This window comes from Dipodomys spectabilis, unplaced genomic scaffold, assembly GCF_019054845.1.
Source record: "Dipodomys spectabilis isolate Male_0828 unplaced genomic scaffold, ASM1905484v1 ptg000179l, whole genome shotgun sequence".
Classification (NCBI taxonomy): domain Eukaryota; kingdom Metazoa; phylum Chordata; class Mammalia; order Rodentia; family Heteromyidae; genus Dipodomys; species Dipodomys spectabilis.
Genome location: NW_024870856.1, coordinates 4,274,749 through 4,290,341, shown reverse-complemented (window position 1 = coordinate 4,290,341; position 15,593 = coordinate 4,274,749). Strand labels below are relative to the sequence as shown.

The 15,593-nt window shown below is 38.9% G+C and overlaps 1 protein-coding gene across 1 annotated transcript in view; it reads right to left on the bottom strand.

Moving 5' to 3' along the window:
- Positions 1-15,593, bottom strand: part of Dnah5 (dynein axonemal heavy chain 5) — a 193,492-nt gene that overhangs the window by 101,316 nt on the left and 76,583 nt on the right. The window contains exons 34-40 of the mRNA XM_042695192.1: positions 12,756-12,934; positions 11,981-12,168; positions 11,462-11,656; positions 10,269-10,403; positions 9,290-9,397; positions 5,354-5,507; positions 1,320-1,466 (exon numbers count right to left, since the gene is read on the bottom strand). Coding sequence (XP_042551126.1) covers positions 1,320-1,466; positions 5,354-5,507; positions 9,290-9,397; positions 10,269-10,403; positions 11,462-11,656; positions 11,981-12,168; positions 12,756-12,934 — 1,106 coding nt within the window. The remainder of the gene's footprint in view (positions 1-1,319; positions 1,467-5,353; positions 5,508-9,289; positions 9,398-10,268; positions 10,404-11,461; positions 11,657-11,980; positions 12,169-12,755; positions 12,935-15,593) is intronic.

The window sequence follows — 15,593 nt, the reverse complement described above, 5'->3', positions numbered from 1 at the left end:
ATCAGCTCTGACAGAGGTACTGAGAGCAAGACTAGCCAAGAATTGGCAGTCTGTGTTTGACAAACCAGAAATCTAGAAAGTCCGTCGTAGTATGATTTCAGGAGACAAGGGACAAAACCTGAGAGGAGTTATTTAAGCACATAAATGAAGGTAGAGAAAATGGCAAACACAGCAGAATGCACAAGGCTATGACAGTAAATGTAGGAATTTGACTTCATAGTAATGTTTTTCTTCCTAACTACCAGCTTCTTCTCTCATCCACCAGCACCACACCCAATTTTTCTTTGCTATGAAACTACTGTAAATATTCTATTTCCAGTACAATGCTTTGAGAATCCTAACCAAGCTCACTCAACCAGAAATGGAAGTGAAATGATGATCCAACCACAAGTCCCTTTGAAAGAAAAAGCATCTGCCACCTTTTTAAGGAAAAGGGGAAAAAACTTCCATTTGGATTTCCATTCACTAGATTTCTGGATCAAATCAACAAAATTTGATTTCTTTCTAGTAAAACAACTGCTTGGGAGACAACTTCAAAAATGAGGCATTTTTCTTTCACATTGACAACTGATGTTCAGTCCGTCCACTTCCTTCCTTAAATGAGAACCTCACTGATGCCAGTTACCAGCAGGATTCAGCTCACCCACAGGTGAGCCCAGGAAGTGTGCGAGGCCTCTCCTTTCCTTGCCCCTGTGCTCACCTTGGCTTTGCTCTGCTCACTCAGAGTGAGAAAACACAATGAGAGGAGAGCTGATGGCACCCCTTCCATGTGAGCTATGTTTTGAGAACATATCAGGGAGAGACAACGCCAACCAACACACTAGATCTTAATATGTTTGCTTAAAGAACCTGATACATGTCCATCCATACAGAATAATTTGCTGGTTCATTGTAGATTTCATTTTTGATATATGAAACTTTTTACTCAAAGATCTTTTTCTCCTGAAATCTTATATGGAAATTGTTTAAAAAAATAGGTTACACTTAAATAAAATTTAGCACTTGGAAAATATTCAGTGAAAATACTTGAGATAAAAATCACCATTCAATGCTATCAATTTTCCTTAAGAAAATGTTCCACCTATTTTCTTATAAGATGTCAAAATATATTTTTAAAAGAACACTTTTAAAAGGAGCCTTAAAGACACTAATCAATAATGTCATTATTCCAACATTTACCAGTGTCACAGTGATGTACTTTGTCTTGGCAACCATATGATATGAAGAAGACTATTGCTTTGCGAATTCTCTCCAGCCACCCAATATGTTATTTAGAAGCTCGTGTTAAAAATGAATGATACTTGTATTTCATATTTTACCTTTTTTGGCTTTCAATGTTTTCCTCCAAAGGGTAGAAAATATTCCATCAGTCCAATCATTTGTGGCCACATCCAGCCGACCAAACATCTGTGGTGCAGTAATGGCTTTGGGGTTCATCCTCATCTCCCGGTGTGGTTTTCCACAATCTGTACCAGATAAATCCACATTTAAAGATCTCAGATGCAGAATAAACCAATATAAAGGAACATTTGTGGTGTGCTGTCAACAAATGATCAAAATATAAAACATGCAACGTTATACTGGAAATATATGTCATATTACATTCCAAGTTATCCTAATTAGACTCTTTATACTTTATTGACTATAGCACTTCTCTGTCTTCTATAAAAGAATAATGCATGTGGTTATAATATTTTTGAAAAAGATGCCATGCTGAAATTGTGAAGATACTGTCAAAGTCTGGGCCTTCTTTAGATGTTACAGCCCAAAGAGTCTTTGATTTCTGATACCAGATTAAATCTTGTTCTTAAAATATCAGCTAGACAATGACTCATCCTGTAAAATATCAGCTAGACAATGACTCATCCTGTCCACTGTCGGCTTTGAGCAACTCAGACCTTCCTTTGCTTATCTTGAAAAAGGTAAACTAAATGCACTTGGTGCAGGTCAAGCACTTTATTTTGTAGCCACCCTCAAGAAATGAATTTGATACCTTTCCCAGCCTAAAACCACGATTAAATGATCTGGGATCCTGCATGTACCTGCCCTACAGGTAATGAGCAGAAGAGTGACAAATAATATTTTAAAATACAAACTCAGAAAACAGATACTGAAATACATAGTTGTATAAAAGATCAACAAACTCTAGCACACATGAACATACACATTAGAAAGATGTTACGTTAAAACCCTCTGTGATTATTATTTTTCTATGCCATCTTCACTGACCACATGGTTTCCACATTAAGCACTGTTTCTGAGTATTTCTGTAAAAGTGTTTCTGGATTAGATCAGTACTTTAACCTCTGAACTCAGTAAAGCAAGTATCACAGATGGTTAACATCCAATCTGTTGACAACACCAATAAAACAAAGGCACAGAAGGGAGGGAGTAACCCGAAGGGTCTATTGGATCTGAGAGATGTCATAACATATTTCCCAGCCTTTGAGTTAAGATGTATACCACCAGCTCCAGGGGTTCTCTGGACTTCATTTACATAACTACAATTCTTCGATCTCCAGCATACAGATGGCAGGGACTTCCATTTTCATGTGGGCCAATTTATTCATTAGGAATCTGTAGCGAGATGTGTGTGTGTGTGTGTGTGTGTGTGTGTCCCACGGAATGTGATTCTCTGGAAAAGCCTACCTGAAACACCATTTAGAAAACTGAACTATATATCCAATTTTCAGAAACCACAAAAGCAATCAGGATAATTATTTGCTTTATTTTACAGTGCTGAAGTGCAACTTAGCCACAGTTAAGCTTTTGCAAGCAATACCATCCATGACACTCTAGTGACACTATTTTTTTTCAATTGGCTCACACTTTGCAAAAGGTCAGCAAAATCTTAAAATGTGTGACAGTTTCATAGGTGACAACTGAACTTGATATGTTACACACACAAGAGAAACTATCAAAACTTATTTCATTATGATGGTAGCTAGATTTCCATCATGTTCATTTAATATAGCATAACACCTTTTTATAAATTTTTTACAAGCACACTCTGGGGGAAAAGTGCTTAACTGTCACAATGTTGTTTAAACTAAGCACTTCTTCACTCTCTTCAAAAAGTATTTCTTGGCTCAGTCCTGATCACGTCACCTTCATGAACCCTACTGTAGCAGAGGAACCTTTTCTTTGCTTCTGAGGACCTGAGATTGCCCCTTCTGCCCCTACTCTAGGCTCTCCTGGGTACCAGCTGGTCTTCTAAACACAGGCATGACCATGTCACTCCCCAGCTCAAGCATCCCATGATCTATAGAATAAAAGCCAAGTTCTTTTTTTTTAAAGTATTTTATTGCTATTGTAGAGTTGATATACAGAGGGGTTATAATTACATGAGTCAGGTAATGAGTAAAATTCTTTTTGAATTTTACTCAAATTCCCTTGCTCACTCCCAGTTTTTCCCTCCTGCGCCTACCCACAAGATATACAGTTCATTTCCCACAGTGTCTAGTGAGTACCACAGCTGTATTTGTTCACCCTTTGTCCCACCTTTTCTGTGCTCTCCTTACCATCCCAAAGACACACAAACTCACAAACAAGACAAAAGGAAAAGAAAATAAAAACAGCAACAACAGCAACTAAAAGAAACCTCTTGTTTCCTTTTTTGGAGTTAACTTCATAGAATATTATTTTATATGATCATATACACATAGCCATTGAATCTTTGTGATCCACTCCAAGCGTAATTCTCCTTTGGCCTCAATGTGTGAATATCTAAAGACCTATATAACTTATCATGTCTCAGTGTGTATTTATATTTTAATCATTCAGTGTAGTTACTTTATAGGCATGTATATTTATAGGCATATTCTAGCTACCACAAATGAGGGAAATCATGCAACCTATGTTTCTTTGGGTCAGGCTTACTTCACTTCATATAGTTTTTTCTGTCTTCCCACTTCTTTACAGATGGTACAATAGCATTGTTTCTGATGGAAGAGTAGAATTCCATTGTGTATATAGACCACCTTTTCTTGATCTGGTCATTCACTGAGGGGCCTCTGGGTTGACTCCATATCTTGGCTAAGGTAAACAATGCTGCAGTGAACATGGTTGTGCTGGTAGCTTTAGTTTGGCCTTGTCTGTGGCCTATTGGATAAATGTCCTATCTTAAAAATAACTAGTGCAAAAATTGCTGGAGACATGGTGTAGCTGTAGAACATCTGTCTAGCAAGCACAAGGCCGTGAGTTCAAACCCCCTGATCACTAGAAAATATCTAGAAACTGTTTATCCTAGTTTGATAGAAAAAAAACATAAAATCACTTCAAAGTATATCAAAATCTTAATAACTTACACGTAAACTATGTTACAAATTCTGCAAGTATGAATTCTTGGTTTGAATGTAGGTGCAAATAAAGAGCAGAGTCCATCTCCATCTGAAACCATTCTGATAGAGTCCTATTATACAGAATTCACATTGTCCCAATAACTGAAGGAATCGAGATGAAACCCACTTGCACACATCCCTAGAACAAAACTGGCCATCTTAGATAACCTTCAACAGTGCACCAACCACAAGGCACCAGATATTGGTTGGAAAACCCAGCCAGCATCTCTTCCCTAGGGAGAGGTTTGTTTTATTCCAACATTCCAAACTCCTGTGAAGTTCTGAACTCTGCTCTACCATGGCTGCATGATGAACATGTATTTAGGAAAAGTCACCAATGGTCAACGTGGATTAGAGAATACAGAGATAGCACAAACATGGCAATTATCCTGAGTTGACCTGGGCAATCAACTTAGATAGAAAGCTTATCAGTGTCTGGAAATAAAATGTATTTATTTAACATCATCAGAAAAATATCTAACTCTACTTTGAGGATTAATTTATGATTCAGCTGATTTTTCACAAAGTTTAAGACATGGAATTTAAATTGTTTTCAACATTAGGAGGTAGTATTTTATTTTGTATTAATGAAGAACTGGTAAGTTGGGGAAAATCTGGGTTTTTGTTAAGGAGCCCTTAACTCTGATTGCCATCACTTGCCATCTGTGTGACGGTGGGCATTTTTTTTTTAATTTGTACCAAACAGAGAAAGCAATAGCCATCTCTCAAGATGAACACAAAAATTAAATGACATAACACATGAAGCCTACAGCACAGTAATTGTAATCTTTTTCTCTCTGGCCCATTATTTTATATGCCATCCTTTAAATGTATTTAACAATCAGTGAGGCAACATTTCTTCCTACAAAAATGTAGTCATAAATTTTGTGTCCCTTTGTGCTCCTCCTGGGCACTCATATGGGTAATAACCATTTTGGTGTGTCCCCAGGGCAATGAATGTGTCTGTCCCATACCTATGATGGCTGTCCATCCTTGTCACAGCTGTCCCATACCTGTCATGGCCTTCATCAAGGTGTGGATACAAGTGGTCTTCCCTGCTCCGCTAGGCCCCAGCGCCATCATACCGTGCCTCACCCTCTGAGTTTCAAACAGCTGGATGACCTTCAGTTTCCAGGGAGGGTGGTTGATCAAGCCAGCTTCTTCAACCTGAAACATAACAAAATACCCACACTGGAAGACATCCACAAGGATCTAGAGTTACCAATGTGCTTAGAAATGCACAGACATAGGGTGGGGGAAAGCAGCAAGGAAAGAAGAGTGTTAAATGGGTTTAGAGTTCCAATGTGGTAGCTAGCAAGATCAATAGAAAGCCCACAGATTGGGAGAAGATCTTAGATCTTCACTAGCCATACAACAGACAAGGGTCTCATATCTAAAATATATCTGGAACTCAAAAAATTAAATCCCCCAACAACAAATCCTCAAAGAAACAACTTCCCAATAAATAAGTGGGCTAAAGACTTAAAGAGAAACTTCTCTGAAGAGGAAAGAAGGATGGCCAATAGACACATGAAGAAATGCTCAATCTCCCTAGCCATAAAAGAAATGCAAATCAAAACAACATTGAGATACCACCTCACCCCAGTTAGAATAGCAAAAATCAAGAACTCTAATAACAGCAGATGCTGAAGGGAATGTGGACAGAAGGGAACCTTACTGCATTGTTGGTGGGAGTGTAAACTTGTTCAAACACTTTGGAAAGTAATATGGAGGTTCCTCAAAAGACTCCACATAGAGCTCCCCTATGACCCAGCAATCCCACTTTTAGGCATTTACCCAAATGTTTACAAACAAGACCACACTAAAGCTACCAGCACAACAATGTTTATTGCAGCATTATTTACTATAGCTAAGATATGGAACCAACCCAGATCCCCTCAGTAGATGAATGGATCAAGAAAATGTGGTATATATACACAATGGAATTCTCTGCCTCCAACAGAAAGAATAACATTGCCCCATTTGTTAGGAAATGGAAAGGCTTGGAAAAAATTATATTAAGTGAAGTAAGCCAAGCCCAAAGAAACATAGGATCCGTGGTTTCCCTTATTTGCAATATCTAGTATATGTCTGAGTCAAGCAGAAAAGGACAGATAAGGTGATGTTAGGGAAATGAACCCTAAGAAATGTTTTTTTTTTTTCTTTCATGCGATTATTTCTAATGCATTCATAAGATTATTTCTTTGTTGCTTTGTATGTCCCTCCCCCACAGTACACAGTATAACCCCTGCTTTCACTGTATTTGATGTCGGTATAATTTGTGGAGGGGAAGGGGAAAAACAAGTCGTTTAAATAAGGATACAGGTGGACCCGTTGCAACAATGAGAAGTACAAGTCGTTATGTCGAAAACGAACTTTACAATTTTGGGGCGGGGGGCGGGGAGGATTGGGTGGGGGGGCAGGGGGGAGGATGGGAAAGGATGGGAAGGGGAAACAAAGGAGGAGGCTTCAATGCTTGATAAGAAAGGTACTCATTATCTTGCCCATGTAATTGTAACCCCTCTGTACAGTATTTTCACAATAAAAAATAAATAAAAATTTAAAAAAAAAGAGTTCCAATGTGGCTAAATAAAAGCATTCAGAGGAGAGATGGCAGGGATGAATCACAATGTCACTGGATCTACAGCCACCAGGCTGAAAGCTGCAAAGTGAGTCTAATAAAAAAAAAAGGTATGGCAGCCATTCTACCAAAATAAAGATCTCCAAGACGAAAAATTGCAATAGACACAAAAGCTCAGCATCCTCAAAGTATTATCTCAAGCTAGGAAGGAATGTCTGCATTTCTCTTTGGGAATTGAATACATACATATTCATATTTTATTGAATGTGCATATGAGGAGCAACTTAACAAAAATGCATTTTGACTATTTTATTAAAATGTAATCTTGTAAATAGAAAACTGCATAGCATCTGGGGTCAGTTGAAATTTGAAAAAAAATTTCAAGCAGTCTTTATAGTTTCAATATTGACTATATTTGTGTAAATTTTTTTCTTTTCTTTTTTTTGTCAGTTGTGGGGATTGTACTCAGGGACTGGGTGCCATTCCTGAGCTTCTTCACGCAAGGCAAGCACTCTACCACCTAAAGCCACAGTGCCACTCCCATTTTCTGTTGGCTTATTGGAGATAAGAGTCTCATGGACTTTTCTGCCTGGACTGGCTTCAAACCATAATCCACAGATCTCAGCCCCTTCACTAGCTGGGATTACAGGCATGAGTCACCAGCACCCAGCATCTTTGTAGATTTAACCAATCAAATAACAGAGTGTGGAAGTTATATCACGTTGACCACTATTCTAATTAATGTTCAAAATGAAATTATAGACAGGATAGGGGAGAACGATGGAAGGGGTGATCAACATGCACTGGACACTTACATGGAAATGTTCAATTGTAATCCCTTGTACAACCTTTGAAAGTTCAGCAACTGAAAACAATTTTTTTTAATTTTTGAGAATAAAATGATGAGCTGGGAATGTGGCTCAGTGGTAAAGTACTTGCCTAGCATGCATGAAGCTCTGGGTTCGATTCCTCAGTACCACATAAACAGAAAAGGACAGAAGTGGTGCTGTAGCTCAAGTGGTAGAGCGCCAGCCTTGAGCACAGAGAGGCTCAGGGACAGATCCTGACTTCAAGCCCCAGGACTGGCAAAAAAAAAAGAAAGAAAGAAAAGAAAAGACAAAGAATAAAATGAGGAGCCAAGCACCCACTATAATCCTAGCTACTCAAGAGGCTAAGATCTGAAAATCATGGTTAAAACAAGCTTGGGCAGGAAAGCCCATGAGACTCTTATTTCCAATTGACCACAAAAAGCCAGAAGTAGAACTGTGGTTCAAGAGGTAGAGCTCTAACCTTGAGCAAAAAAGCACAGGCACAGTGCCCTAGCCCTAAATTCAACCCCTAGGGCCAGCAGAGAGAGAGAGAGACAGAGACAGAGACAGAGGGGGGGGAGAAGATTGGCAGTCTTAATCTTTTCATTTCCGTTGTATAGATGATGAGGAAACTGAGGCACAGGATGACTAATTTACCAAAGATTTCAGTTTGTAATCAAAAAGTTGGGTTGAATTAAATGTTCAGCTCCATTGTCTATGCAGTGAATCTTCACACGACACTTGAATCCAAAGTAAATGACAATTTATTTCTGCTCACTATATTAGGTATTTACAGATTTGTCATGCACTACAAAAAGTCAGATTATCACCATATAAATTAGTTAAGACTTAGTTTATTAGGGAGTGTTATAATTAATTTGACCAAATGCTGAGCAAACCCTTTGGAGAAATAATTATCACTCCTTCTTGGTTCTGCAACTCAGACTTTAATATATCAATTCTAAGCAAAATATATATTAAAAACTACCAAATTTGATTTTTATTGAGAATATCTTCAAGGAATTAAAATACATCTGATAAACATGAACTGATCACCTATAAAATAATACTTTTCTGAATGTTTCATCATAGGTGAGCCAATACATGACTTATTTCCATTCATGAGAAGACAATTTAAAAGTTCTCCTGCACTGTATATCCGGGGAAGTGCAGACTCCTCATACTAAGGCAGTGCAATGCCACTCCATTGTCTAAGAAATCCCAAGTGCCCAAAAGAAAAGAATGACAGTTGAGAAAGCAACAAAAAAATATCACTATAGAAATAATGCAGTGATAGATGCTTTGGTCTAAAGACCAACCAAATGGCAAATGCTAGAGCCACAGGCAAAACCAAGTCGACCTTGAGCTAGGAAATCATTTGAGCCCCACAGGGTCCCAACTGACAAATCACATTTCACCTCCAAATCTGGTAGGAGGAGCTCTGTGGATGGTGTGTAGGGCTATAGCCTCCGGGCTATACTAACGTGCCATGGTTGAAGGTGTGGCCAGACCCACTCAGACAGCAGACACACCATGTGGTAAAGGCCGAAACATTTTACCTGTCTGCCAATTGCTGCTTCCAGTTCAGGGTAACCGGCCTTGTCCAGGAGAATATTTGGGAAGAGATCCTCAATCAGACTCAAAAACAAGGGCTCATCCTCATCGGTCTGAAAAAAGAACAGAGAACAATCCAAACAGCGATTCTACCACAAACATGGGGATAGACAAGTGAAATGAAGTGGAAAAGCCCACCACAACCACCACTACCACCACCGCCACTATCATAGAGCTTATATTAACGTAGACATCAGCAAATAATACACAACCAACTTCATACTTGAGCAGCATTATCCTCCTCTTTCTTAAAAATTGAAATAAGTAAATAAATAAATAAAAGTGAGAAAAGTAAAGAAGAAAAGAAAAGACTACCTTCATGACAACTTTTCCACAAAAGCAAATCTAGGGAATATAGCAGCCTACAATTCCTAATTTAAAGTAAAATAAATTCCTTGGGATGATAGGGAATTAAGGCATTCAAATGTGGGTTGTGCTTTTATCTTTAAATAAAAAAATTATTCTATCATCCTGTATAATATTACCTGCTACAGAACATTGACTATCAGTGTTTACTATAAGAGGGTGACATCACTGTACATTTGCAAAATTTAATACAACTTCCTACTAGGTTCTACAGACCATAAAGTGGGCAATAATTTTAGTTCTCCAACACAAAAATAATTTACAGTGTTTGGAACCTTCACTTAGATTTTTTTTAATCTTTTTCAACTCTTTTGGAATAGATATACTTTAAGCTAAATAGAACTTCTTAAAAGTGTATAATTTCTTTGGAATAGACATATTTTAGACCAGAGAGAACTTCTTGAAAATGTGTCATTTATATCTATACTCTCCAGCACTTTGTCTTGATAATTAGCACTTAAGATGAACATTTTAAATAAATATTTCTAAATCTCATTTGTGCTTAATTAGTGGAACTGATAAGTAAGCAGGTGGAACACTTCCATCTGTGAGTCTTACTAGTTTGGAAAGGTTCATGTCGCGCAGCACACGCATGACAATCGTGGACTCCGTGTCCATGGGGTTGGCTCGTTTTGCGGCCCCCAATGTCCGCAGGACCGACAGAATGTTTCGCAGACCAAAGTCATAGTGGACCTGAAGAAGGGGAGGGACATTGGGTTCACCTTCAATGCTAGACTACTCACAGGAACCATATGAACCAAGAGAAAACACCTGCGATAATGAATGAGCACTGGTTTCCTTTCAAAACAAGTTCACACATAATGTGTGCCCAAAGATTTCGGTATTACATATTTGAGAGAAAATTAACAATACCCAAAAGAATCCTCCCATGTACTATCACTAGCTTAAACTCAAAAGTCAGAACAAAAAAATGTAGATGGAGAAAGGGATAAATTCCTTCTTGGAGTATAGACATCCCCTTGAACTTACTCTTCATTAGTCATATACACCCAGGTGCCAGTAGTTCACATCTGGAATTCTAGCTTCTTGGAAAGCAGACATTAGTGGGGATGGGGTGGGGCAGGGGGGTAAGTGGGAGGAAGTCATAATTCCAGGCCAGCACACGACCAAAGTTAATAAAACTCTATCTAGACCAATAATTAGGTATATTGATCCCCAGTTATGTGGAAATCTGGGAGGCCAACCTAGGCAAAAGAGTTCCTGAGACCCTCAATCTCAACAGGGAAATCTGAGTGTGGTGGTATATGACTGACAGCCAAGCTATAAGAAGAAGCAAAATAAGAGAATCCCAGTCCAGACCAGCCAGGGGAAGTGAGATGGTAGTTTTCTTTGTCAAACTCCATGAATGAGAAGAATCTGAGAAATGGAGAAATTCTCTTTGGAAGAATAAAAGTGAGAATGATTCCTGGTACCAGCAGCTCATACCTGTAATCCTAGCTTTTCAGGAGGCTAAGATCTAAGGATCTTGGTTCAAAGTCAGCCCAGGCAGGAAAATCTGTAAGACTCTTATCTCCAATTAAGCACCAAAAAAGCCAGAAGTAGAGCTGTGGCTCAAGAGGTAGAAGGGACAGTGCCCAAGACCTGAGTTCAAACCACAGCACCAGAAAAAAAAATCCATGAGGATAAAATCAATTTTATAATAAAAACTACAGTCCAGGATTTTTCAAACACTCCTCTCAACAGACAGCGGAAACCTGCTTCAGCCCACAGAATCCTTCAGAACAACACACCTGCTTCGAAAGTTGTTCTTCACACAGCTTGTAGAGTGTGAAAAACTTCCTGGCTAGAACAATGTTGTCAATGAAGCCACAACTGGCCAACTTCACCCTGATGATAATCTGACGGTCAGGAACCATCATGGCCACCGAGCGGAAGTTGATCTTCAAGTTTTCTGGGAGTTCCTGTCGCCCTGCATAGCCAGGATTCTACAGGGAAAGAAATCCAAGGATGAATGATATATTCTTGGGGCAACAAGGACACAACTGGCATGATATTAAAAGATTCATTATGTACACATGACAAATCTAGAATAACAACCAGAAAACTCATTTACATATCTCACGTTTACCTGGACGGACGAAGTCATGAGTGATTAATGAGCTTTGTTTGACACCAAAGGCTTCTGAACAGGAGTGAGAATTACAATGTCTATTTCTATTCATGAAACGTAGATTGACATATGACCACAAAGAGAAGGGAAGATTGTGACCGAAGGCTGAACATGAGAAGCTCTTCTAATGTTTCCTTACCATAGTCAGAAAGAGTCCAAATTCAGGGTTCATCGTCACATTGTCTCCATCAGTAAAAATAAAAGATTTTCTGTGCTCCTTTTTACATGTGAGAATAATAGAAATTTGCTGGGCTGCGACTGAGAGAACCGGCAGATCGATCCGGTTAAATTCATCGAAGCAGCCCCAGGAACCAGACTGCGCCAACCCTTAGAAAGGAAATTAAATTAAAAACATAATTAGTGAATGATTTTGGAAAGCCAAGGAAAAGGACATTACACAACTGCCAAAATAAGCCTACAACGGGTTCGTTCAAAATTGAAGGTGAACAGCTCGTGCAAAAAGCGACCCAGAAGAGCTCACAATCTGACAATGCATCTGTAGACACTCAGCCCGCATTAATAAAGCAAAAATACAAAGGGTAAGTGGTCTTAACATTTAGTTCAAACAACACTGGTGAGAGTTAAGATTTTCCAGTAAGTATTACAAAGATGAAAAAAAAAAAAAAAATATATATATATATATATATATATATATATATCACCAAAATTTAGCTATACGTTGAATAGAAATATATTTTTCCTTTTCCTTCTTTGTGTTTTGGTTTGGTTTATTGTGGTGTGGTGTGGTTTGGTTTGGTTTTCTTGACACTGGAGATTGAACATAGGAACTCACTCAAGCTAACGTGTGCTTTACTATTGATCTATACCACCCACTTGTAATAATAAGGTATGATCTTAATGAGACATTACACCTCAGCTGAAGTTTCTCACTGAATAAAAGATATAACTCTCACCTTTAAATATGCGTCCAAGTCCTCGGAAATCCATCTGGTCTGAACAGTTGAAAACCACAACGTATTTCCCGAGACACCGTCCCATGTCCTTGGTGGTCTCCGTCTTGCCTGTCCCTGCAGGCCCGGCGGGGGCGCCTCCCATGCTCATCCCCAGCGCTTGGGCCAGCGTAATGTAGCACCTGGATGGGAGGAGAGCCTCGCTGGAACTTCATGCCAGCGTGCAGAAGACCTTCTGAGACGTCACGGCAAAATGAACACACCCACCATTAAAAGACAGGGAATCTGGGCCACTGTCCCTACAGAACATTTCCAAAACCACACCCTTACACAAACTGATCCTTACAAATGTCAAGATACAGTGAAGGAAAAGATGGCTGCTAATAAAAGAATTCTGAAAACTCTTGGAAAGCTACACAGATTCTTTGCTGATTTTTAAGTATAACTTTAAATTAATGATATTTGTAGTAAATATTAAGAGTCTTCATGAATGAAAAAAATGCCAAAATTTTTGGCAACTTTTCCTTAGAAATCTATCCATATCTAAAGAATAGTATTCACCCGATCTCACTAATCATCAGGAAAATGCAGATGAAAACCACTGTGTAATATCACTCCCAGCCTTCAAGATGGCTGCTACCAGCAAGACAAGAAGTGGAGAAAGAGGAACCTTTACACACTGTTGGTAAATGCAGCTAGGTGCAGGTGTTATGGAAACAGTATGGAGTTGCCTAAGGAAATGAAAAATAGAACTAGCTAAGAAACCTCTCTTTTTCCTGTTTATTTTTTTAGTGTTTAATTTTTGATGGCTCTGACTTCTTTGCCTTATATATGGTGTATTCAAGTGTGTATGTCGGGAAGAGTTGGGGGAGGGTACAAACTTGAGGGAAAAAGCGTGAAAAGGCACAGCAGTGAAGCTCACCCGACACTGATAAACGTGAACCATACAACTCGTGGGTGGAGACGGGAGGAAGGGACTGGGAGAGAATAAGGGAACAGAAGACGGACACTCTATGAAAGGAAATGTACTCATTATCAGACTCATGTAACTGTAATCCCTCTATAGTAGCAATTAAGAAAATTAATAATGTTTTTTAAAAGACAGCAGCAGGAGAGGAAAAAAAAACAATACATCCCAGCAAGCTCCTCTCCAGGTGCAAACCCAGAGGTTTCACCAAGCCCCTGGAACTGTCATGTTCATTGAGACATTGTTCCCAGCAGCCAAGAAATTACCCAATTGTCCATTGAGAAATGGATGTTTAAAGTATAGTAGATTTATACATTGGAGTACTATTTGGCCTTTAAAAAAGAAAAAGAAAATCCTGCCATTTGCCACACAGGAATACAAACCAGACACAGAAAGACAAGTACTACATGATGTCACTTACAAGGGGCATCAGGAATAAGGGGAAAGACTGAAGACACAAAATAAGACGTGGTTGCCAAAGACAGAGGAGGGTGAGGAAACATGGGGAGGCCGATCCAAGGATACCGTATCACTCCTGTTAGATGGATAGGTATACAGGCATAATATAACCGTGAAGACTACAGTCAATAAACTGTATTGTGAGAAAGATCAGACTGAAGTAAGTAGAATGCAGCTACACATGCTGCCTAAAATCATAATGATGTAATCTGTTGGATATGTTAATTTGCTTAACAGTAATAATCGTTTTACTATCACAATATATATATGACGATATATAAATATATATGTATATATTGTGATAGTAAATATATATATATATATATGTATATATATATATATCCCCATTGCATCATGTTGTAAACCTCAAATGTTTGTTTTTAAAAACAAGCCAGGCCTGGTGATACATGCCCATAATCCCAGCACTTCCCAAGCCAATGCTGGAGGAGCTCATCATCAAGACCAGCCTGGACTACATATCAAGTTCAAGGGCACCCTGAGCTACCTAGTGAGACTATTCAAAAACTAAAAGCTAGGGAGATAGTTTAGTACTAGAGTGCTGGTTCAAACCCCAACACCACAAACAAAAAGAGCAAATAATTTGATGTACTTCATTTAAGTCACACATTGCTGAGCGATCACATCTTGAATCTTTGTGAGCATCTATTAGTTGTATTCATACTTCCATGTCTTACTTTACGAGGTTAACAAATGCAAGTTTGTAACTGGAAAGGAAAAGACTTTTTAATCTTGAAAATGTCCTGGTAAATTACTTGATTACCAGCACCACCTGGTGTTATCAAAGGAGACAATTCAAAAGTGTTGCCACTAATGGTCATCCTATAAAGCATGTATTGGATTTGGAAGGGATCTTACAGGAAAGAAAGTAATTTTCCAGTGTAAGTGGGGAGTGAATGGTGAGCACACTGACTACACATCTTCTAGGGTCTCTGTTATTTAAAAAAAGGGGTTCCCCAAAAAGCAAAGGATGGCTCAGTCCTGATAGCACATGGGGCTGGATCCAGAGGAGACAGTCTGTGTATAAATCAGGAGGCCACCTGCTCACGCTTTGATTTTGCCTTTCAAGCAAAGATCTCGCTTCTCCCTTGGCATTTTTGCCATCCTTTTCAGAGCAGCATCTGTAATACTAACAGCCCAAGTGGTGTATTGCATCTCATTAAATCCCCAAAGACTCCTAAAAGGAAAGTACTCTACTTTTTCCATTCACAGATGAGGAGAGAGGCTCCCTAAAGTGGGCTTTTCTTGGAATCACAGCAAAACTGAGATTTAACCCATCCCATGGTTATAAGCCAAGCCCTCTCAGTGCCCCCGGGCCCTGGGACACTTCTAGCCACTCAGGGCAGAATATGCATCTCTACCACCTCTGGTCACTGGCTACTGTCCTGAAAATCCTC